The 26,000-nt window shown below is 38.7% G+C and overlaps 1 protein-coding gene across 3 annotated transcripts in view; it reads left to right on the top strand.

The window, feature by feature from the left end:
- The window catches only part of FAM135B (family with sequence similarity 135 member B), a 252,370-nt gene that overhangs the window by 159,727 nt on the left and 66,643 nt on the right, over positions 1 to 26,000 (top strand). For all 3 annotated transcript variants that reach the window (XM_069854704.1, XM_069854703.1, XM_069854702.1), the window contains exon 4: positions 19,444 to 19,583. In XM_069854704.1, coding sequence (XP_069710805.1) covers positions 19,444 to 19,583 — 140 coding nt within the window. The remainder of the gene's footprint in view (positions 1 to 19,443; positions 19,584 to 26,000) is intronic.

Raw genomic sequence — 26,000 nt, 5'->3', positions numbered from 1 at the left:
TCATGAAAATATTTCTCCTACAACTGCCAGGAATAACTAATATCCATTTGGAAAGCCTGCAGCAATGGGTCAGGTTCTGCTGTTCACAATCTGAATACAGCCTGTAGTGTTATCAGTCCCATAGTCCCCTATGGTGAGAAACAAGGGTTAGTTTGGTGGATGGTGGTGGCCGCAAGCACTCCGGTGTAGATGACATGGGGAGTGGAGGGTTGTCTATCAACTATCCTTTTATTATATGCAAAGAAATATATAAAACTACTTCTTTTATATGTTCACCAAAACTATTGCCTACTCACTTGAACTCTGATGTGGGAGACTCCTCTCAGAGTGTCTGGTGCTTTGTTGTGTGTGGATCCGGGTTCTTGAGGTGAATTGTGCTGAGCACAGAGCTGAATGCAGAGCTTCCTTGGACTTTGGGCTGTCCCCCCCTCACAGAATAGGGCATTATTTCATGTGCTCTGTGAACCTCTGTGCCCATCAAAGTTGGAAGCTGAAGGGAGAATGTGGATGCACAATTTGTTGTGAATATGACACAAAGACCACATGAGATAATTATGCAGTTAAGGGGGCTAAAAGAGGGAAGTGGGGAGATTTAAGCCTCAAACAACAAAAATCACTTCTCCCACTGGCTTAGCTACATAACTTCTGAGGTGCCTGGGTGGTATAATTCATACAGTCAGATACTAACTTGGTGGAAATTTTCTCTGTAACATCTTCTTCACCTTAGGGCTGGTTTTAGGCAGATAATGCCTTCCTGTTTGCTAGGCAATGTTCCTTCCTTTTCTGGGAAACTTAAGTCTAATATCTTTTGTGTATATGGTGGAAGATGCATATGCAGAAGCAACAACTTATTTTCTTAAGAAGCAACACAGCAAACCAATTACAAATGTGGGGAAAAAAAGCAATTTCTTTTTAAACAACTCAGATAGGTACATTGATTAATGATTTTTGGTATTTGCTCATTAATAGCTACTAGGTTTTGCACTTCTGTGTAGCACTTTCCATCTGCACATCTCAGCATGACTTATTACTGTAAGTTAATTTAACTTTAGGGCCAAGTTCTTGTGAAGTAAACAAGAGTTTATGTCTGCACTATGAAGAACATATTGCAAATATTTAGCCTGGCTTTGGCCTGGTACATTCTGTGACCTAATAAAACACTTTCCCTAAACCTAATTACTCCCTGAAAGCAGTATACTTTACTGAATGTTTCTTCTTCAGCACAGTGTATATTATTCATCCTGCCTCTTCCTATGATAGAATTTTGCTGGCTGGTACTTTATCTTAATCTTGCTCTGTTATACTGTTCTTATTATCTCTTATTAACATGTCAATTTTTTTCCCTGAGACTTTCACCCAGGAATCCCACCTGAAACCCTGCACAGGTATAGGCAAGAAAACCTTTATGTTTTCTCTGCAAGCCATCCCAGGAGCTGGAAAATAGTATACATAGAGGTCAAGGTTTATCCATGGAAATAACCTAAAGTACCAAGTGAGGGTTTTTTTTCATACAACTGCCCCTGAACCTCCTCTCATTCCACAGAATAGTATGAGGTATTCCAATGGTAATGGTGCTTTGGTGAAGGTCAAGGTATCATGCAAGTCTAGCCATCTTTTGGGCTAAGAGTACTTTCAGTCATGGTGACTAATATTGTCTTATCATTTCCTTGGTTTATCTGTTAAAGTCTATCCATCTGTTACCTCTCATCTTACACATCACCTAGAAATCATTTACAAAAGTGAATATCACTTTGCTTTGGGTTTGAATTTTGCGTATATGCCTACAGTTGCTACCATATTCCTAACTGAGTTGAATCTTCTCTTGCATCTCTGTCTCCTGGTCCTTGCATTGGACTTCAGCTCACAATAACAGGATGAGGAAAGGGAGTTCCTCACATGATCTTAGCAATAATTATAGAATTGAGTAGTCTTAGAGTCAGAATTGAGTAACCTAAGATTATAGTGCAGTTTTCCTTCATATGTAACACTGGATCATCTTCATTCCACATATCTGAAAGATAAATTCTAGGTTACAATGTTTTTCTCCTATTACATCTTGATTTTTTTCCACTGATCATAAAAAAAAAAATTAAAAAAAATCATATTAAATTAGTTGCCTACCTTTTCTATGACTAAAATGAGACATGATAGGTTCCACACTAAAAAATTTATTCAAGGCTATTGCGTGCAACTGAGTGGTAGTACTGGTATGGCATTGATCTGGGGAGCGTCATCATTTGACTGTTCTGAGAAATATGTGGAAATTAAAATCTGAGTTTTTACCATGTGATCTACTCAGGAATATGCAGGTTTTGTTCCTTCTCTTTTAAGCAGTGAGCAGTAGTATAAGAACTCCATTCGAATTCTAATACAGTAGGTGTTATAGTTGTGGGAGATGAAAAATCTCTTGTACAAATAACACAAAAAAGATCTTTGTGTTTCCAGACATAATAATATGTGATTGAAAATACACTCACCAGAGCTTAAAGTCTCAAGATTTAGATAAGAAGAGAATACATAGGACCCCTAACAGGATCCAAAGAATTACTCTGCTTCCGTACTAGCGTTGCACATAGGAAGAAAAAGCAGAGTCTAAGTCTAAACTTCTATAACAAATTTCTCTTCTTTGTGGATTGTGGCTGGGTTTGGTTTTTGTTGTTGCTGAATTGGGTTTTAGGTTATAATGAAACCAAATTAAACTGCAAATTGTTGTGTGTTTTGATTTCCAGTAATAGAAGTTTCTACAATCTCAGGAAGAGAGGAAGAGAATAGGGAATCTAGACTGTCACTTCACTGCGAGATCTGGCTTCAATTTCCTGCTCTTCCATAGGCTTTCTCTGCAATGTTAGGCAAGACACTGAGATTCAGATCATCAAAGTCCCTCAAAGGCCTAATTTAAATTGGCTGACATTGAATACTCCTGAGTAGACAGGCCTAAGTTATGCTTTGTCTGAGGTTCCACCTGTACAAGGGGAGTGAAAAATATCTACGATCAGCGTTGTGAGGGATAAAGGAGAAGGTGAAGAACTCACAGTGTGAGGATGTGGTGAAGGCTAGAAAAAATGTTCACATGATGGATTGCCTCTAAGTCATACATACAATGTTGAAAGTTTTCATGTCACATTAAGTAAATCTAATCTAAAGTGTTGCTCATTGTTTACATTGGGCATTGCCTAGTCTTGGCAACAGGCAGCTGCAAAAGGAAATGAGGGACTACAGACAATGAAATAAACTTTTAGAACAATATAATGTGAATGTGGGTATTCTTCCATTTATTGTTGTACTTCTGGGATAGAGAAGAAAATGAATTTTAGAATTTCATTTTTTAAAAATTAATTTTTTTTTTGGTTTGTTTAGCCATCTCTTTCCCAGGACTAATATGAAAGTTATTGAATGGTTTTCATCTTTTTAATTGTGAATTGAGAGGAACCAATGGAAGTTGCCAGAAACTTTACCTTCATTTACATAATTGCTATGTGGAATAGGAAATGAACTTATGCAAGGAATCTGATGTTTTCTCTTCAGAAGAGTGTTCCCTGACATAGAGTTCAGTTGCAGGATGTGGGTGGTATCCTAGGGGATACATTTCACATTGGCCAGTCGATTAATGAAAACACAAGTGAACTGAACTGTGTCTGTGAGGTTTCTTGACTGGTGATTGCAAACAACAAGCTGATGACTGTACTCACACAGCAACAGAAAAAGATGAACGAGATGTTGAATAGAAACTCAGGGTTCTTTGAGGAGAGGTACTTCTGTCGCATGCAGTATGATCACCATAGACTAAATCTGTGCTTCATAGTCTGAGTTATGATAGAGAATATAATTATGGATAAAAAGAATAAAAGACTCTCCTTGTTCTTTAGGTGTATCAGCAGCCTGGGAAAAAGGAGTACTGCAGACACATGAGATAACTAGCCTATTCCTGCACAGAAGTCTGATTCCATTCACTTGTACATCTTGATTCAAATGGTAGACACATCACAAAGGGAAGGGTGGCACTTTAGTACAAACAATAAATTATTAAATTCTATCCTATTTCCTTAGAAGAATTCAAGAATAAGAAATTACTCAATGGGGATCATAGGGCTCATGTATTTCATAGTCCACTGGAAACCTTATTTCTCTTGGACCCGAGCCTCACATAGAAGGCACCTGATTTTGATGTCCCCTACATCTCTGCAAATATGATTCAGCATAAGCCAAAGAAACCTCAACAGTATCCTTGATATAAAAGATCAGAAAGTGGAGTTAAACAAATGAAAATCTAAAGGTTGAGTAATAGATGTGGCCATGTAGGTTGATCAAAGTTTCTCCTCTTTTTCATGAGATATCAGAGGTTCCGTGTTGTTGCAAGTTTTGTGACAATATGACTGCAAGGTAAGCCTTAGTGTACAACTGCTGCTGAAAGAGAACAGTGTGAAGGGTAAAACCATATTCAGCTTGGAAGAGCTCAACCTTATGAAAAATCTTAGTACACTGTTGCAGAAAAAAACCAAAACACTCCAGAAGGGATTACTCTTCAAAGCCCGCAGGCTTGAATTGAAAACCATCTTTTTTCTGTATATTTTGAGAGAGTTCCCCAAAATGACCCGGTTGTAAATGATTCAACAATATTCTCAAGCAGACGAAGCACAGCTGCACTGAAGAAAGAGCTGATGTTCCAACATGAGATCTCTTCAGAGGTGCTGACCGAGCTTTAGATGAAATTTTGCTTCAAAATTGATGCACTTACATTTCTTTTTATGACAGAGTATGTTCTCAAAAGGCATTGAAGTCCATATTGAAAGTATGAGGGAAAACTGGTTGAATTTGAGTAATTTCAACCAGAGAAATGCAAGAATTAGGAAAATAGCAATAAGATATTAAAGAAATATTTACCAGGTGTTGATGTTAATATGCTTTAAATTATTCATTTGGTTGTAGAAATTAAGATTCAATCAGCTGTTCAGCGTTAATTCTGGCTAATTTAAACTCAGCTTCTGCAAGATTCCATCCTACAGAGAAGCTTCTTGCCTCTTCAGAAATTTAAGTGCAACTTAAAAAAATAAAGAATATTTTTCTTTTCCAAAGAAAGACAGAGCCAAATTGTTGTGTATTGTTGCTAGTTTACTAAACTAACCAATTTTCAAAAGTCTTGAACTTTTAACAACTATCTCTTCCTCCAGAAAGGTCTGCTAGGTGCTTCAGAGAACCAGGCTACTTCGCCTTTGCCAAGATTTGGGTGTAGAAGAGTATTGGGTGTAGAAGAGTATTGGGTGTAGAAGAGTATTGGGTGAAGACGATCATAGAATCATACAATCGTTAGGGTTGGAAGGGACCTTAAAGACCACCTAGTTCCAACACCCCTGCCATGGACAGGGACATCCCACTAGATAAGGTTACCCAAGGACCCATCCAACCTGGCCTTGAATACCTCCAGGGATGGGACTACCACAACTTCTATGGGCAACCTGTTCCAGTGTCTCACCATTATCATGGTGAAGAAATTCTTCCTAATGTCTAATAAAATCTGCTGCTCTCAATTTATATCCATTCCCCCTTGTATTATCACCACAAGCCTTTATGAATAGAATCCTAGAATCATAGAATAATCAGGTTGGAAGAGACCCACTGGATCATCGAGTCCAACCATTCCTATCAAACACTAAACCATGCCCCTTAGCACCTCATACACCCATGCCTTAAACACCTCCAGGGAAGGTGACTCAACCACCTCCCTGGGCAGCCTGTTCCAGTGCCCAATGACCCTTTCAGTGAAGAATTTTTTTCCTAATGTCCAGCCTAAACCTCCCCTGGCGGAGCTTGAGGCCATTCCCTCTTGTCCTGTCCCCTGTCACTTGGGAGAAGAGGCCATCACCCTCCTCTCTACAACGTCCTTTCAGGTAGTTGTAGAGAGCAATGAGGTCTCCCCTCAGCCGCCTCTTCTCCAGGCTAAACAACCCCAGCTTCCTCAGCCACTCCTCGTAAGACCTGTTCTCCAGCCCCCTCACCAGCTTTGTTGCTCTTCTCTGAACTCTCTCCAGAGCCTCAACATCCTTCTTGTGGTGAGGGGCCCAGAACTGAACACAGGATTCAAGGAGCGGTCTCACCAGTGCCGAGTACAGAGGGAGGATAACCTCCCTGGACCTGCTGGTCATGCCGTTTCTGATACAAGCCAAGATGCCATTGGCCTTCTTGGCCACCTGGGCACACTGCTGGCTCATGTTCAGTCACTGTCAACCAACACCCCCAGGTCCTTCTCCTCCAGGCAGCTTTCTAGCCAGACTTCTCCCAGTCTGTAGCACTGCATAGGGTTGTTGTGCCCCAAGTGAAGGACCCGGTATTTGGCCTTGTTAAACCTCATGCCATTGGACTCTGCCCAGCGGTCCAGCCTGTTCAGATCCCTTTGCAGAGCCTCCCTACCTTCCAGCAGATCGACACTTCCACCCAGCTTAGTGTCGTCCGCAAACTTGATAAGGGTGCACTCGATGCCTTCATCCAGGTCATTGATAAAGACATTGAACAGGGCTGGACCCAGCACTGAGCCCTGGGGAACCCCACTGAGAGTCTCTAGTTGCAGATTTCCTTCAACTCCTGACTTGTTACCTGTCCCTCTCCTATAAACAAAATAAATTCTGATGTCTGAATTCAAACTTCCAGATAGAAAGGGAAAAAACGAGTACCCAGGATGCTGAAATATCACAAACTTAAGCATTATCACAGAAATTTGTTTGTAAGACAATAAGCCTGTGAAACTCCCTGACACCAAACAATGTTGAGTTCAGTAACAGTGCACAAAGATGCATAATATCCAGAATTCTCAATAAGGATGTAAAAAGTAAAGTGAACTGATGGGCTGTGTATGAATCCCTCAAGAAATTTATCTGCTTCTGGAACACTAAGAAAGCAACTAGATTTCCAGTACAGTATTCCACATATTTCCTGAGAAACGAGGGAAGTTTGAACAGCTCATGTAGTGAGATGTTTCTTATAGAGTAATGAATTAATCCTGAGAAAATCTATAATCCTATAATCTTCCTTCCTTTCTTCTTTTTTTTTAATTATTCTTATAATTTATAAAGGTTTTCTACCATTTCTGCTAATGGTTCTTGCCAAGCTTATTTTGGATGCTTTCCAACATCCTTACAGTATTTCATTCCATTTGCCTGCATGAAAAGTTCCCATCACGTCTTTAAATTCCCTCTATTAATTTTAAATAAGAACAAACTAACTCTTAGTCTTTTCCCCATGATTCATATCCATAAGCTTTCATATGATTTCCCATAGCTCTCATTTTCAAGGACAGCCATCTGCACAAGGACATGGACATGTTGAAAAGCCTTATTCAAAATACACTGTAATTTTCTTTTCCTTCTTAATAACTGTAGAAAAGCCTTAGTTTAAGTCACTATTCCTTGGGTAATGGAAAACAACATCTTCTTAGTTTATAGCATTTGTAAAACCATTTGAAAGGCGAAAGGAGTTTGTCTCTACTAGCATTAAGTCTTCTTGCCCCACTTTATAGGTAACTTTCATTATTCATGTAGGTAACTTTCATTTCATTATTTCGTATTATTATTTGAGGTTTAACAAGGCCAAATGCCGGGTCCTGCACTTAGGGCACAACAACCCTATGCAGTGCTACAGACTAGGAGAAGTCTGTCTAGAAAGCTGCCTGGAGGAGAGGGACCTGGGGGTGTTGGTTGACAGCCGACTGAATATGAGCCAGCAGTGTGCCCAGGTGGCCAAGAAGGCCAATGGCATCTTGGCTTGTATCAGAAACGGCATGACCAGCAGGTCCAGGGAGGTTATCCTCCCTCTGTACTCGGCACTGGTGAGACCGATCCTCGAATCCTGTGTTCAGTTCTGGGCCCCTCACCACAAGAAGGATGTTGAGGCTCTGGAGAGAGTCCAGAGAAGAGCAACAAAGCTGGTGAAGGGGCTGGAGAACAGGCCTTATGAGGAGCGGCTGAGAGAGCTGGGGTTGTTTATCCTGGAGAAGAGGAGGCTGAGGGGAGACCTCATTGCTCTCTACAACTACCTGAAAGGACGTTGTAGAGAGGAGGGTGATGGCCTCTTCTCCCAAGTGACAGGGGACAGGACAAGAGGGAATGGCCTCAAGCTCCGCCAGGGGAGGTTTAGGCTAGACGTTAGGAAAAAATTCTTTACAGAAAGGGTCATTGGGCACTGGAACAGGCTGCCCAGGGAGGTGGTTGAGTCACTTTCCCTGGAGGTGTTTAAGGCATGGGTGGACGAGGTGCTGAGGGATATGGTTTAGTGTTTGATGGGAACGGTTGGACTCGATGATCCGGTGGGTCTCTTCCAACCTGGTTGTTCTGTGATTCTGTGATTCTGTGATTCTTTGGGAAAGTGTTTCAAATCTAGAAAGGGAGCTGCAAATTGCTGCAATACAGGCCTGATCTCTTGTCTTCTGTGAACTTTTTAAGAAGTTACAATACCTCCAGGAAACAACACCATGGACTTCAAATCTTGCAAATCGTGTCCTGAATATTGTCAGTTTGCATCAGGGATTTGTATTTATCTCCATGGACTGCACTTGGGTTCATTACTTCCAAAATTAGTAGTAATGTTGATGGATAAGAAGATCCAGAAGATGAAGGTAAAGAGTCAAGATTTTATTAAATCTTTAGAAAAGAATGTGAACATAATTATCACTAGACAAAAAAGTATCTAGGGAAATATCTGCACCATGTATCTATTGTAGAAGCTGTTAAAGACTTGCATCCCAGGTTCAGCGGTATTTCTTAGCTGAGTTAGATATAATAGCTGAAAACAGTGTGGTAAATATTGTGATTGAACTCAGAGATCAAAATGGCAGCCTCAGACTGATTAAATGTGAGACAAAGTGCAGGAGAAATTAATGTGTGGGAACTGAGGCACAGAGATGCCTTATTGTTTTCCTAATATCTCTCAAGAAGACAGTGATAGCACAGGAATCTACATCTCTCAGGTGGTGTATGAATTCTGTTTTGTAGCCACATACCTGCACAACATGGTGTCTAACACAATGACAGTGTGTTTGGTTATGGATACAAGATTTTCTTCACATTAGATTTGAGTTCATCTCCAGGTTTGTCATTGATTTTCAGGGTTACCTTGTGAAATTTACCATAACTTTGTGCAAGTAATGAGAGTTTTTTTGTCTTGGAGAAGTAAAGACATTTTATATTTTGATTATAGGACAGTTTATATGAGATTTTTTTTGATCAATAGGATTTGGCCCACTTCAGTTTCAAAGTCGTAGGTGCGTTTTACTGAGAAAGGTAGGTAGGATTAGATTCAAGATTCTTTGCCTTATATTGTTTAGTCCAGTTCAGAACTTACTGCAGGACCATGATATGTATGCAATGTTTATGCCAAATAAAAAGACAGGCTGTTCGGAAGCGGATAACACATTGTTTTCTTGAATGACCCTTAACTCAGACTAAAGGCAATGAATTGCCTTACCAGAAAATAGCCCAAAGAAAGAGAACGGCTAATGATACTCTTGGCACATCACAGAGAGAACATTAATGCACTTTAATGAAATCCCAGAGAGAAAGCCAAATGGTTTGTGCTTGACATGCATTGACAAAGTATGATTGGTCACTTGCTGATTTATGTGCATGTGTGATCCAGATGAAGCTACAGGATTTCAATTGAGATAATCTGCATAATTAAAAAGCAAAAAAAAAAAAAAATTATCGATGCAGTGGCAGAGGTTGGTGGAATCTAATTAGAGAAGCAAATGAATAAGAAAAAATAATTCTATTGAGTTTTTTTTTTTTTTTGCTGAGCTGCATAGACAGTTCAAGCATTAAATCACTAATCAGACAAGTGCTGGCTCAGCCAGGAAAGGAACAATCTCACATCTTAGCTGGATGGGAAGTTTTGAAATACCTGCTCAAAGGAGCATTTACAGGATACAAAAAAACAGAAGAACATTTTGAGTTTCAGTTAAGCCTGTGGCTTATATGGAAGCAGTTCATGTTACAGATAAGTAATATATTTGACTTATTTGGTAGCTACTTTATAATGACACTGTTTTTAACAGAAACTCTTTCTCAGCAAATAAAGTTGCAAGTATTTTTGTGTGTCCATGTGTGTATAATATTTAGATGAATTTTTTATTCCTTTATCATCTTTAATAAGCAATGAAAACTATCTTTTTACAGTTTTGCTTGAGTTTTAAAATGCCACCTGTCTGCTTCAGCAGTTGTGATGACACTTGTGTTGAGAATATGAGGCCTTGACATACTTTAGTCTAATTCTGCCAGCCTCCATCATGTTGACTGCCTTATTGGGGACTGTTTTGTATATCTTCGTCTTGAGAAACCAGTTCTATATATGCAAAATATCTCCAAAACAAAGGTTGTTTAATAATTTTTGGAAAGGATTGGGGTCAGAAGAGGAACATCTGATTTATAGCTCATTATCTTGCCCTGGTAACTCAGCGTGTTCTTCCATACCTTTTATGGGCTGGTAAGGAAGCATATGTGTTTCTACCCTTTCTCTACTGCATACAAATACCAAATCTTATGGCCAGAATTGAAGAACACCTGGCCACTAGGAACAGGTCTTTCTTGAATGAGCAAGCGATCTGATGAGGTCCATTTGAATGTAGAGGAAGAATATAATAGGAAGGGATGACTTTGCAAGTGTGGATGTGATAAACTCACCTTGAATATCACACTAGAAATCAAACATGCAGCCTGTACAATGAAAGATTCTAGGCTGCAGCTGAAGAATAGATCTCTTTTATCTAACTTAACTCTACAGATTAGTCATAGAAAGGATATGAAAGGCCTCCTGACTGGTATTGTACACGAAGAAGAAGAAAACCCTGTAAGACCTTGAAGCCTTTTCTGTGTGTTTGCTTTTGTGATTCAGAATGGGTTTCAGAAACCTGTATTTGATTACCTTGGTAACTAGCCTATATTTTTTAGAAACACTGACCAGCAATGGTGGCTTCTTCCAGTGAGAATCTGAGGTCTGTCACTCTGAATCCTCAAGGTTTTTATATCACAGTGAGATTTTAGGAACTGCTTCTTCCATTTGATAAATTAGATTTACTATCACATTTATTTATTAGACTGTCACAAAATGTTTTACATATTGAATTTGCAGTAATTTACCCTCTGAGTAAAGTGCAACTGGTCATAACACTGAAGATAAAAGTTTAGTTACTGTACAACCTCCATCCACAACCTTCTTGAACACTGTAGTCACAACAATAGTACATTAGGAGAACATTTAGTTCCCAATCCATATCACTGATCAGAGGACTTGAAAGTCTTATAACACCATTGGGGAAATCTTTAATATTCAGTTTAATTTTAAGTGTGTGATTTTAGCTTGGACTTTTTTGATTCAGTTGCTGTTGTGTGGATGAGATGATGCTGGATATGCTATGCAACACCAACAGGTGGACCCTAATGTTATATTAATGCTTGAAGATTCTGTAAAATGCATATATTCACATTTTGTATGTATTTCAACTCTTACATACATGGGTCTTTCAGTACATGTGGTGTTCCAGTTGTCAAAACATCACGTGAGCAGTGATGAGAAAAGTGGAAGGAAATCTGCCTGTTGGTATCCAGAAGAAAAGACTAGCTGAAATGAAATTCTGGAATCATTATCTTTATTCTATGTACATCGACAAACTTGCTGAGGGTGCTCTCAATCCCACTGTCCAGATCTCCAACAAAGATGTTAAACTACACTGGTCCCAATACAGACCCCCTGAGGAACACCACCCATCACCAGCCTCCACTTGGATGTTGAGCCATTGACCACAACCCTTTGGTGTGACCATCCAGCCAGTTCCTTATCCACCAGGGGGTGCGTTCATCAAATCCATGTCTTTAATTTAGAGACAGGAATATCATGTGAGACAGTGTCCAGTTCTTTGCACAAGTCCAAGTAAATGATGTTGGTTGCTTTTCCCTTACCCACCAAAGCTGTAGCTCTCTTGTAGAAGGCCACCATATGAGTCAGGCACAATTTGCCCTTAGTGAAGCCATGTTGGCTGTCGTGTGTCACCTCTTTATTTTCCATGTGTCTTAGCAGAGTTTCCAGGATGATCTGCTCCATGATCTTGCTTGACACAGAGGTAAGACTGACTGACCTATAGTTTCCCAGGTCTTCCTTTTTTTCCATTTTTAAAAATGGGAGTTATGTTTCCCTTTTCCAGTCACACAGAACATCATTGGACTGCCTTGACTTCTCAAATATGATTTCTGCCAGAACAGTTCTAAACTTCCTCTACGGTCATCTTCACAGCCTGAAATTGCCACAGTCTTGTGATGCTATAAGAGCTATTTAGAGTGTGGGGTTTTGAAAGGCACTTCAACCCTTCATTTGCCATATTTAGGACTGGATTAATTTTTATCCTTCAGTCCTTTCACAATACACAGCAATACAGAGTGACATTGACTTTGGATACAGCTATAAAACATTTGCTTGAATGGTGTAAATTGACATTTATACAAAAGTGAATTTATACAAATGCCCATTGGACATGAAAGTGAAATCTTGTCTTTTTTGAGTTCATTAAGAAATTCATTGTTCTCTAAATGGGCTGTAATCGCTCTACTAAAATTTAATTCTGGTGTTGGATCCTCCTTTGGTCTGGTTCTTCAGTGCTAAAAGCCAGATAATTTTGTGACAGTGTTGTTTCTTTTCTCTCTTTCATTCAGTACAATAGCACAGGGGCAGAAAAGAAAAAATCAAAACACTTAGAGCTCTGCCAGAGTACATGTCAATGGATATTTATTTGACACAGTCACTTTCTGTCCCAAAGTCATCCCTCCAAATGTATTTGGCGGATACTGTATTTTGGTTCTTATTATTTCTCCAGCTTGTTATGAATTTCTCCCATATGTTAACACAGACCTGTGCATCAGCTGTAACTACTGTGTACCTAAGCCCAGAAAATCAGAGAAAGGCAACTATCTCAGTGTCTCATTTGGGGGGAATTTTTATAAAGAAGAAATGAAATTTCCTTCTAAAGTTTGCAACAGTTGCCACTATTGGATTAGTTGTGGTAGAGACCTATAATTAGCTCTTATTTAAGAAGGCATATGGCTCAAACAGATGGTAAAGGGAAAAAAGCAAGTTAGATAAATAGGGCTATTTGCACAAGATTTTCTGGTCTCCTTTGGTTATGTTTTGCAGTACGGTGCTTAGGTTCCAGCAAGATGGCATACTGTTCATTCAAAGAATATCCATATGTTTAATTTTTCTCTAAAAATCAGTATGGCCTGCAAGCATTTAAGAATTTTGACCACAGTATAAGACATTAGATGACAGGGAAACTTAGACATTAGAATATTCATACCTAATTTGTAGGGACTCTTATCAAAAAACAGCTCTCCTTTTGTAGCTAGTGGGAATTTCAGGTGCTGATGGCCAAGAGAAAGTACAGCCCAAAGTATGTGTCTTCATGGCTGAGGGATGTAGTCATCCACTAGATAGATTTTATGTGTTTTTGACACTGCCAACCAGGACGATGTGTGCTGTAGAGGCCACACAGGTTACACATAGGTGGGCTGCAACTAGTCCGGACTGAGGTTTTAAAGGTGATAGTATCTATATCCATTTATTATCGCCTTCCCTGTTCACCTTTGTTAATAAACTATGTGATAGCTTCCAATTTACTTCAGGACAAGGACATCGAGCTCAGTTTAAACTGATTTCTGGTGTGATTTACCAACAATTGACTTTCTGCTGAAGCAGATTAGGAAAGATCACATGCACTGCTGACAAAACACGTCTGCATGGGTAGTAACATAATGTTCGTGGGAAGGAAGATTTCAAAATGCTCACAGCTCTTCCTCAAGTGAGAGCATTGCAATGCCCTTCATCTGTCTGTGCACGAGTGACCTGGGAGAATGAACCCATCTATGTTTAAGGGTTTCATATGTCTCTGAGATTTTCTTGTGTGAGAACCCAGGTATAGAGACAATAATACGCTTCTTGTTGCTCTGAAATAAGCTGAAATACAAATGTTTAAGTGTGCACTGTTATTCAGGAAGATTTACCATAAAGTTCTGTTTACTGCTGTAGCATCTTGATTCCTTGCTTTATTGAAGAGCAACTCTTTCATTAAAGCGAAACTTTGCAGAACCCTGCTTTTCCATTTATCTAAGCAGCAGCATAATAATACTGCTTTTCTCAGCAGAGAGATTCAAGAAGTTGCCAGCAATTGAGTAATTATCTTGTTTCCAGTGCTGTAATCATAAAGACATTAAAGAGGCTAGATCTGAAGTTAGGTCAGTTTTTCGTATGGATTTTTTTTCCTGACTGGGTAATCACTCCCTGTTCATTTTAGGCCTCTCACACAATGCTCAATAAACCATAGAGAAATAATTATGGAGAAAGCAGGATGTAGACCTCAAGTTATCTTTCTAAAAGGCCATATTCCTTATAGTTGTAATTTTATATTTAGAATAAAAAAAGAATGAGACGTTTTTATTCTTTGCTTTGCATAGGGGATAGAAAGCAATGAAATGCCTCCAGCAGCAGAGTGTCAGGTCTGAGTAGTTACATTTACTCCTTCCTTATTATGAAAAAATAGTAACTATTCTTACTACTTTGGGCCTCTGAATGGAGTACAGAGTCAGGGTATATCCTATCTCTACTCTTTGTCAAACACAGAAGCTGAATTATAAAGCAGAGGTAATAGAGAGGTTTAAGTATGATATTTTCCCCTGTATTTCTCAGTGAAGTTGTAGTCAAGTTGTACAAGTTTAACAGAAAATTGTATAGAAGAAAATTCTCTTGGAAGGAGGTTTTAGTGTGCTTCCTCTGAAGAACACAAACTTTTACATTTCATTTAGGTCTTGCACTTCTTCTTGTGTACCAAAGCCTAACATCATTGAAAGTTGTTCTTAATGAGGTAGTCAATTTCAAAATAAACCAAGGACCTAATTCCAAGGCTTTCTTCACGCTTCTGGCACCTGTTGGAAGCAGAGTTAAAAAGATACTCAAACTGATGTAATGGTGATCATGCTTACTGCACATGGTCTCTATATTACAGAGACTCTGTGCTACAACTGAGAACCCCTTCCTTTCTGGCTGCTGTATTTAATTCAGAAACTCTAAAACATATTGATTTGCACTCACAGCTTTGAAGGTATCCTCCTGTCATAGAGGCATTACCTAATGCAAGAGCTCTGAGTTAGGGATCGTACAATAAAGCATATACATGTTCTAAAGTCCTGAAAAAATAAATGCAAACAGAACTCCAACATTTCTCAAAGGTCAGATTATACCAATATTCTTGGACAAATCTAGGTCTCAGACTGGGATGCCTGCCATCCTTGAAAAGGTTTGTTGGTTAACATTTATCCCAGTTTTCTTTAAGAAGTGAACCAAAAATGTAATTCTGGAAAGGATCTAGCTGTTAAGATTGGAGCCTGCTAATCACTTACACACCAAACAGATTGCAGAGCATATAAAACCTAGCCAATCCTACTGCTTTGCAAACAGCAAGAGTTGATACGACTTTGGTGGCTCTGAAGAAATCATTCATCATCAAGACATTTCTATTTCAAAATCTCTCCTTGACAGAAATCAGAGGTTGAGATATGTACGTTTCATTTTCAGTTGATTCTGCCAAGGTGAGTTTGTTGTTGGTTTGCTCTGTATGTGTATGATGGCATACACAACTGCCAAGAGCTTTTCCCCTCTTCTTTTCTTAAAATGCTGTCACTCAATAGTTTGTAAAGGGGTTGATAGAGGTGGTGGTGGAATGCAGTATATTTCCTGTGGAAAGAATAGAAAGAAAGAGAAGCAACAACAGGCTTTTTCTCATTATCTTAAATGAATGGCTGCATAACTGTCACTTACATGAACTGCACAACTGTCTTATTCGTGCTTGTAATAGGTCTTACAGCCCTGACAGCATTTTCACTTTCCAAATAATTTGAAGTCAAATTCAACCCAAAGAAGATAAGCAGTAAATGGAAGAGCTGTGTAGGGAAAGGAGACAGGGAAATAGGATTCCTTCTGTCTTAAGGGACATTGCAAGTGTAACGAATAAATTTCCTAACAAGGAAATTTACTAATCAAAAGCTCACTTCAGACTTTCTTTATTGAGTTCACTAAAGCTCAAGCCTTTGAAACTGTGGAATAAAGGGCTAAATGCAGGTCAATGCAGTCTTAGTTCCAGCTCTCACCAGGGAGTGAGAGCTTCCAGCAGTTTCCACATACTATGTTTGTCTTTCTTGGGCTGCATGTGACTGCTGAGGAATGTAGGCACAGCTCAGAGCTGTTTACATATTTGCATTTATGCTAAAAAAATAACTGATTTGTGAAAGCCAATAGTTTCAACCTCTCTCACCCCATCCTGTGCTTTGTGGCAAAAGACAGAGGTGCTTGTGTGAGCACAGGGCTACATTTGCTATGTCTTCTGCCAGCAACCCTCTTTGAACAATGTCAGCTGTGGCAAGTGCCAGCCTTACTGCCACTATACATGTGAGCAAACAAGTCCTTGAGTTTAGAGTGTCAGAAGGTATGTCAGGAACAAAGCAAGCCTTGTAAAAGTTACCAGGACAATTATGTTTTCATGGAGTTGGCTAAGGACAAGTAAGTCTGGTGCAGGCAGCATTTCTTGTTAGTGAGAGAAGTTCAAATACAGTCTTACAGCCTGGTTTCTGTCTGTACCTTAAAGCAGAGAATGCATCAGTTAATGCTGCTGCCTGAAAGGTAATATCTATGGAGTTGTTGTTATTCCCCGTTGCTTTGAGAGTCAGGGTGCCTGCATTGTTGTGGGCATTGCTAAGTTATCTTCGTGCTGCTGAGCATTCCTCTGAGAAAAATCCTGCCACAGCCTTATGTCGTATTTTAAGAGAGAAAGAAGCAGGCTGTGGCCACTGAAATAGGCAGGGATGGAATATGTTTAGGAAATGATCAGGCGCTCATCTCCTGTAGTTCTCTGCCAGATTTCTAGAAAGGTAAATTTTTCCACTTAAAAATGAGGAATTTTTGGTGCTGTAGAATCACATTCACTCACACTGATTTGAGACAGCCTTTAGTATTATAGCATGTCTTTCGCTTTAACTTTTCCTTTGACTTTTTATGCCACCTTGCAAATCTAGCTCCTAAAGCAATTACGCACTAGGAGTGTTCCACACAGGAGTATGTCTGAAAAGAAAATGACATTAAACTTTCCATCCTAGAAGAGTACCACTCCATCAATATCCAAATCAAATAACATAAAACTTCCTTTGTCTGCCAGCTAGGAATAAGAATGCATTATACCTCTAATATGATTTTAGCAGTGTCTCTAATAAGATGAGGTTTAAATTAAAATAAATACGGCTGCATGCTTTTGAAGAGCTAATCAGGCTGAAACATTCTAGCCAAAATGTTGTAGCAGCAGGAATTAAGTGTGTACTTATCAGGGCTGCCTGGACTTATGCATAGCTATTGCACGAGACGTGATGGGAAAACAATAACAGGGAAAAACATTTAGACTGTTCCTGAGTGTGTTTGATAAAAGTCAGTAATAGGAAAATTGTTTGAATGTACTCTGGATGACAGCACTGTAGTCCTGCTAATTAATTAGCTCAAGTCTTACTTGTCTTATTGGTGTTTAATCCGCTCTTCCTTCTGCACTCTTCTTCCTACATGATTTTCTTTTTTTTCTGAAGGTACTTCTCTGTCTGTGCTATTCCAGTTCCTGCAGATCACTGCCACAAAACCTAATAATTATAATGACAAAACTCTATTCACTTGTCTACTAGAACTTTTAGTAATTTTTTTTATAAGTTCTTTCTCTTCTTTTTTCCCCCCTAACTGAACTTGGAAAATCTTTAGGCTTCTGTCAATCTTTAGCCCTCTGTCAATCTTTACTCACTGACTTCTGATTGTGAATTTTGTATGATTTTTGTACTCAAAGGCAAAGCAGTGGTTTTAGCACAGAAGAACAGACCTGCAGACCTGTCCTGATTTGAAACTCTTGACAAACCAGTAGTCCCTAAGACTTTCTGACCTGGGCTTTTATCTTACCATAACTCATGGACTCAAAATGATTCTTCAAAGGCCCAAATTCCCAGAAGTACCTTCTGAAAAACTTTCTCTGTAAAAAACATCTGTGTGCATGCTTCCTGATGATGATTACAGATCTGTCTCTCTTTGAAAGACTGATACTGGTGCACTTTTTTTAAGCCCATCTCATCAGGGCCATTCCAAAATACCATTTCCTAAAGGACTATCTTTCAAAAGCTTCTACAGCACTGAATGCTGGAAAATGACAAAATTTGCCCTGACTAAATTTTGGAAGAAGTTTTTGCTCAGGGGTTATGGAATTGGAATTAGCAGGGCATACTGATTTTCAGCCCAGACACAACTTGAAAGTACCTAAGTACCTAACTCTGGTTCCCAGTTGTTCATTAAATATTCACACAGGCATCTCAGCCTCCTCTGGAAGGAATTCCCTATAGTAGATGCTGTTGTCTTCAATGTGGGCTTGTACACCTAAGCATGTTACACTTTATTTTTCTGTTAGTAAAAGAAGAATTACTCAATGAGCAGTGGACCCCAAGCAAAAATTTGTCTCAGTCTAAAGCATGTTTTTTTTTTTTTCTTTTGGGTCAGGTGAATTATGTCTTAAATTCCTCAGGCTCCATTGTAACCAAACCAAATTACATGCTGGAGCACTGGAGGCACCTAAAAGCTGGGAAGGACAAATCCCATCTGAGTTTTTGTGAAGATCGTTTATGAAAACGTGATACATCAGTACACAGAAGAAGTTATTGACTGCCTGAATTCAGTGTGGAGAATCTTAGGGTTTTGGTTCTTGAATTCCTCAGCTGAATCCCAATAGCATGGACCAAATTGGTAGTTCTCATGTGGGTCAAGGGCCTGAAGGATTACAGAGGACTTTCAGGGTCTTAAAAAAAATGGCTAATTATTTCTTGTTCTGTATTTTAATTGAAGACTCCTCTGTACTCCCAGGCTCTGCATTCTATATTTGCTGTTGGCTACTGTTCCCTCTCCCAGGCAGTAACTTCTGGGAGCACCAGAGTTGACAAGAAAACTCCCTCTTGTGAAAGATGCCCCTTGTGGATAAAAGATAAATTTCACAGGTTAACACCCATAGTCCTCATGGTGCTGGGTAGCAAGCCTGCCTAGAAGCTATTTGTTGCTTTAGCTTTCATTGGAAATGAAGTTAATAGGATAAGTGCTGTCATAGGGTCAGCTATTGTCATTTTGAAATCCAACCTGCCTACAGTTTCATTTATTTTCTTTAAATACCATGTTTGGGAATCTGCAACTCACAATAACAGTCTGCTCCATTACCATTAATTATTGTGAATGCAAGTGTTTAATTACAAGTACTGGTACAACTGGCCTTGGTAATCCTGAAGTGAGAACACAGGAGAAAAATAACAAACCACAAAACAATCTTATGTAGAAATCACATCAGGAGTCTGTCTGTGTTTTGTGCAGGTGATTCCAGCCTTTGCTCAGCCTGCGTTCATGAAAACAGCGTTTACAGCAGAATATTTCAGATTTTATACAGAAACGAAGAGATCGTTCTTAATGAATCAATGAACTTCAGAGTGCACCTGCTTCTGGATGGTGAAAGGGTGAGTGGTTATGGGATGCATCAAAAAAAGCAGGAGGGCTGGGATTCCTCTTACATAACTTTAGCTGCCCAGCGCACAGATATCTCTGTTTGAGAGGCTGTCATGGGGTCTCTGTGCTGTTACTGTTCTCATCAATGCAGCTGGTGGAGGTAAAGTCATAATTCATCTGACCAAGTACCACCATTTGTGTTAGAAGGAGGCTGACGGTCCCATCCCTACCTATGCTGACAAGGGTGCTTGGGGTGATTTCTTTATTGGTAAATGCTGACACTATAAATGACTGCATTAGATCAGATAGACCCTCTGCACTATGCCCATTTTGTGTAGTCTACACACTGGCTTTCCTGTGGAATAGGTTGTTGACATATTCCAGATAAATCAGTATATCAGAAACTCAAGTTTATCAACCACGGTACGCAAGGTCAGGTTGGATAGGGCTTTGAGCAATCTTATCAAGCTAAAGATATTCCTGCTTACTGCAGGGGGCTTGCCTAGATTACCATAAAATGTTCCTTCCACCCACGCTATTCTATGATACTATGATAATTTGTCATTTATGCATATCACTCATTCTACATACCTGTGTAGATCAAACTCACCCGAGAAAACTAAGAATCTTCCGCATTTTGCTAGGACCAGCTTCTACTCATGCTATCCATTACTGCAACCTTCTCCTTCTCCTCTGTCCCTGTGACTGCTTTTTGCAGTGACAATATTGTGACCAAGCTACTCAGTCCCTGTCCACCACTCAGAGATCTTCTCACCATTCTCCTTAGTATTCCTGATTGCAGGGATGCCTGGCAGAGTTACTGGAGCTTACCTCCCATGTTGTCCATGTAAAATCTCTTTTCTTTGCACCACATCTCATCTAGAATCAGTTCATATTGAGATCCTTCTTCCCATTCTGCATCCACTCCTTCAGCCAACATGAGCACCCACATAAGGAAAGTACATTGTCTAAACCCCTTCTCTGGTAGGGCATCTTTGTCTTCCTCTTACTGGTGTGAAAATAATGTCTTCCAGTGAAAACTCCTGCTCCCAGGAGCTACAGGGGAGGAGCTATCACAGAGTACAGTCCACTACTGTTTTAATGGACTCTTAAACAAAAAGGGAAGAAAGTGTAAAAACAGAATGACATTCAGGCCTGGCCCAATGTGTCCTTGTCGTGCTTTGCCAACAGATATGACATTGATACTTGTTCTTAATGATGTTGAGAGACATATTTCATCAGCTGGTTTTGTAAAATCAGAATGCCATCAAAAATAAGTCCCATAAGTTATGCAGCCAGTATGAATCAAATACTGTGTGTTGAACTTGGGGCCAGAGATGCTCATCTGTCCTTCCTTGTATATTCATACTTTGCATTTGAGAATGAAGAGAGTCACAAATTCTGTTTTGGCCTATTTCAACTTATATATGCATGGGTTATATATAGCTTTAAATTAAAACAGCTGCAGAACCTAATGTGAGGTTATTTCATATGCTTCTATTTCCCTCACAATTTTTCTTGGTAGTTTTCATTTGTTTGTTTGTTTTTGTTTGTTTTTTCTTTTTATATAGTGTCATCAATTTACTCCTACCAAGAACTGTTAGTTTGTGCTTACATGAAAAATTACTAAAAGCAAAATTATCAATATTTGTTAAGAAAATGTTCCAACATGCTTAATTGAATATTAATTTTATCCTTCCTTTGTGAAACATCTCTGATTAAAAGTCCCTCCTCTCAAATTATAGCAGTTTCCACTGTGTTGAGCAGAGATGATTTCTGATTATTTTTGCATTAATATTAAGGAAAGTTGTGCACCTCACAAAATAAGAAAAAAAAAATCCCAGAAGATTCCTCACTGCTAAAACTCATTCTGATTCTGAAATTGTTGTGTGCATCACACTTGACTTTTCATAGGAGGTCCCTTGGGAAACGGACAGCTGCCTGATTTTGTACTTACAGAATGGTTTTGCACAAAGAAAGCTCTGTTATTTCGGTATGATGAAGTTATTTTGGGTTTTCATGGATGTAGAACAAGAGGATAGACAGGTCTGTTGGTCCCAGATGAGCAGCTAAAGAATCAAACACAAAAAATAAAGATCTGCACAACTTTTTGTGTGGTGAACAGATTAGCATAATTCACTTCGGCTTAATGCTCCCAGGCTTCTTTTTCTATGCTGTGATGTCTTGTACTCCACAACTTTACAAATTCAATATAAATATGGGAGACACCAAAGCGTGCCACTTCACTGGGTACCATGCTTGGAGGAAATCTACTATATCCACAACTATTGTTCAGATGCGATTTTTCATCTTTGTTACATAATCTCATGTGTTGGATGTGATCCTTGCACTGTGGTGTTGGCCAAACACCTAGAGATTTCTGAAGTTTTTTTAAATTTTATCTCTGTTCATAACTTCTTAACTTATTTAAGACGCAACAGATGTGAGTCCTTTTTGTGCCACTTTGTGCTAGGGTGAGATTTTTGGTTTGAGGGTGAAAGATATGCTTGCTGCTTTTTCTGTAAATGGAAATTATGATATATAGACCAAGAAGTTAGACTGGGTAATGGGAGTATTGTGTTCATATGCTCCATGTAGTTTCTGCTGTCGGAGATGGAGTTATCAAATTTTATAACAAGGGAGCAGTAAGTTTTCTTTTCATGGTGCTATTGTAGATTTGTTGATGAGATTCTTACTGAGATAGGTGCAGTACAAAAAAAACCCAGATAACAAAACCCAGTGCGCCTGTGCAGATTATATTATTTCCTACTTTTTTTTAATGCCTTTTGTGTTTTTTTCCTATTCTTTTGCATAACTCTAGATTAGATTAAATATGAAAATAAACATTTTTGTCTGGCATTAAATAGAAGAAACTCAATTATCCATCTAAAAGTGGCACTGATTATGCCTTTCACCATATAAATAGTGGTTTAAAACTCTGGTTTATTAGATGCTTTTTTCTATATTATCCTAGAATGCAGCATTCTTTGAATTCATAGGAAACAATATTGCAGGCCTGAGACAGCCTTTAGAATAAAGAATTTTAATTTATTTTCATAAGCTTTTGCTTTCATTCTTATTAAAGAAAGAGCTTTGCCTCTTTCACCAAGCAATAAAACAGGTAACTTGTCTGTCTCCTTGCTCGATGACTCTGTTCAGGGACAATTTAGTTGCAGGTAAAAGACAGAGCAAGACAAGCTGCTATATCACAGTGTATTAGATTTTGTACTTTCCAGAAAAATTTAAGTGAGATGGGACATCCAGATCATTCCATCTGACATTCTTGCTAAATGGTTAAATATTATGGAAGTGCATCACAAGAACACTGAAAGCTTCAGTTGTAAATATTATCACAGCTCTTAAAAGCTAAACCAAAGACGTAGAAGAAATCAGAAAAAGTGAAATGATACACTTGATTCCAGGACAGTTCAACAGGAATTGGAGTACTTTACTTTTTATATACTTTTTATTGTATGAAATACTTTTACTTTTGATATAAAAATACTTTCTGGTGTATAGAATCCAGACAATATTTAATAAAATGTATTTTCTTATCAACACAGTCTTTTGGCAAGAGAGGCAGAGGTTAGAAAACAGCTCGAACTCTAGACAGCACCTTCTGGAAAACTGTATGTGCTCAGAAATGAATATGGAGGGTTTTTTGTACAAGCTGTCAGGCTACAGGTGGGATCACTAGGGGGAAAGTCAGCACATACCAACAACAGAGAACCGGATACTGAATTTGCAGACTTACAGCATCATAGAATTATTTTGGTTGGAAAAGACCTTTAAGATCATCGAGACCAGCTGTAAACCTAACATTGCCAAATTCATCAATAACTACATCCCTCAGCACCACATCTGCAAATCTTTTAATTATGTCGAGGGATCGTGACTTTACGTCTCCTCTGGGCAGCTTGTTCAAATGCTTGATAACCCTTTTGGTGAAGTAATATTTCCTAATATCCAATCTAAACCTCCCCTGGCACAATTTGAGGCCACATCCTCTCATCCTATCCCTTGGTGCTTGGGAGAAGAGACCAACCCCCACCTCCTTTTAGGTAGTTGTAGAGGGCAATAAGTTTTCCCTTCAGCCTCCTTCTCTCCAGACCAAACAACCCAAGTCCCTCAGCCACTCCTCATAAAAGTTATTCTCCAGACCATTTACCAGCTTTGTTGCTTTTCTTTGTGCATTCTCCAGCACCACAATTTTCTCTTTCATGTATTGTGATTTTAATCTTTAACACATTTGAGAGGTCAAAGAACACTTGAAGACCTTTCACAGAGTTTCTGGAAGGACACTGCATGGCTTAGCCAGTCAAGCACTAATTATATTCCAGATATTTGTTTTAGACTAATTTCTTATGTAAGTTTGTGTGAAAATTTAGAACTTTTTTTCAGGAGGAGAAAAAAATGAATGAAACTATTTTGATAGTATATACTTCTAGAAACTTATACGGTCTGTAAATTATAATTATGGAAAACAACATAACATCAATATTATTTTATATATGAGACTGAGGAACAACGGAATTTTCACTGTGTCTTCTGTATGAACTATGGGAAGGCCATTCAGCTTTTTTCCCATTTAAGGATCTTATGCAGTTGTGTTTCTAACATGGGTTAAAAGGAAAACACAAGGAAGTCCAGGCAGTTTCAAAGCTGTATAGTAAATTGTGTAATTACTGTAAGTAATTCTGTTGTTTCTCAGGCTGTGCACAAGCCTTTTAGTGATGTTTTCTCATGAAGAGTCCAGTGATTTTTGATTGAGTAACTATACAGCTTTCACTTATCATAATATTTATGCCCCCAATATGCAAAGGCAAACATGTACTATCTGGAGCGAGAACAGTGATTTGATTTTATGCGGAATTTTGCACTATTCTGAGCAGTCTGAATTCAATACAGTTACGGGTTTATTCTTACACCTTAATGCATGACCCCTTGCAGTGATGAATATCTCCAAGTCTCTCAGATGTCTCTTCATTGCCTCAAGGTGTTTTGAGCTGTGTCACTAGCTATTGAACTTGTTTTAAACATAGACTCAGATTTCAGTGACAGTTGCAGGTGCTCAGCAATATTAGGCACAGACCCAAAGTTTCATCCTGTCTGTTGGAGGATGAGGTTTGCTTTGTCTGAAGCTCTATACTTGAGCTGAATTCCTAGTTTAAATTCAGACTGTGGCTTCAACAATGATTATTTCCTTTGCAACTGCCACCAACTGTGATTTTTAGTGACAACAACTCATTGAAAAGGAACACATCCTCTTTTTTTTTTTTCCTGAAAGACATATTTCCAGGTGTTTTGAGACAAACACAAAAGAGAAAGAACATTTTCAGTAAACAGAAGTTGGAATTTTCTCCTGACATCTCTGTGTCTGTGGTCATACTAACAGAAATTCCCTATTACTTCAAAAACATTTAGATTTTACATCTTTGATAAATTTGTCAAAGTACAATCAATCTTTGACGCTCAACTTTCTTGCTTCAACAAAGCAAGATACACTGTAGATGGAGTTTCACCTTGAAAATCCTACCTCAACATGGTTTATATTATGTATTTTTTGATTTCTACCTGTCAGATCAGGTTAGACGCCTATGACATTGCCTTCAGTACAGTTTTTGTATTGTTTGTTGTTAAGAAGGTGCTGATCAGCTCAAGAAATTATAATTCATATTGCCTAATTTAAGACCTCTAGGATTCAAGTGTACCTAGACCAAGATATTTCTCCAGGTTTAACTATTGTCAATGGAAAGAGATAGGCAGAGACAGAAATCAGTTGTCCTTTTCTGAGTTGTACCTCTGGATGGGTCCAACTTATGCATCTGTTTGTTGCTTGAACCTAGATATTGTTGACAGAACCTAGATATCTCACTTCATCTTTTTGTGGCAAAGACTGGATAAAAAGAAATTGTATTTATAGTATCCTATCCCCAGTCAGCAGCTATAATTTTCTGCCTTTGCACCTGTGCATCTCCTGTTCTACAGTGGCATACAATAAAGGATATGTTCACTTCCAGGAAAAGACTATTTTGGTAATAAATAGAGTAATATTTTTTGGTTTTTTCCAGTTAGGTTCATAGAAATAAAAACTTTTTTTTTTTTAATCTACTAAATCTACGTTGCTGTGGAAGAAAGGACATCTCAAAAGAGTGAAGTAGAAAGTGCTAGGTAGCTTAATACTTCTTCTATTCTAATTTATTTATTTCCATTGATTATGGTTGCTTGAACTGTGCTCATCTCAAATGTGTTGTCCAATGTAATCCTTTCCAGGTGAAGGTAACAAATTGACAGCTCCCTTTGTGTACTGTTTCAGAAAATCCAATTAAATTATTTTATTGACAGTAAAGAAAGGGTAATCTTGATGGTGGGACCTATTAGATGAAGATACCAATGAGTCACCTTAGGACCACACATGATATCTTCAG

Source organism: Phaenicophaeus curvirostris, chromosome 3 (assembly GCF_032191515.1).
Source record: "Phaenicophaeus curvirostris isolate KB17595 chromosome 3, BPBGC_Pcur_1.0, whole genome shotgun sequence".
Lineage (NCBI taxonomy): Eukaryota > Metazoa > Chordata > Aves > Cuculiformes > Cuculidae > Phaenicophaeus > Phaenicophaeus curvirostris.
The sequence above is the reverse complement of the archived record's forward strand: the minus strand, read 5'-3'. Positions and strand labels throughout refer to the sequence as shown.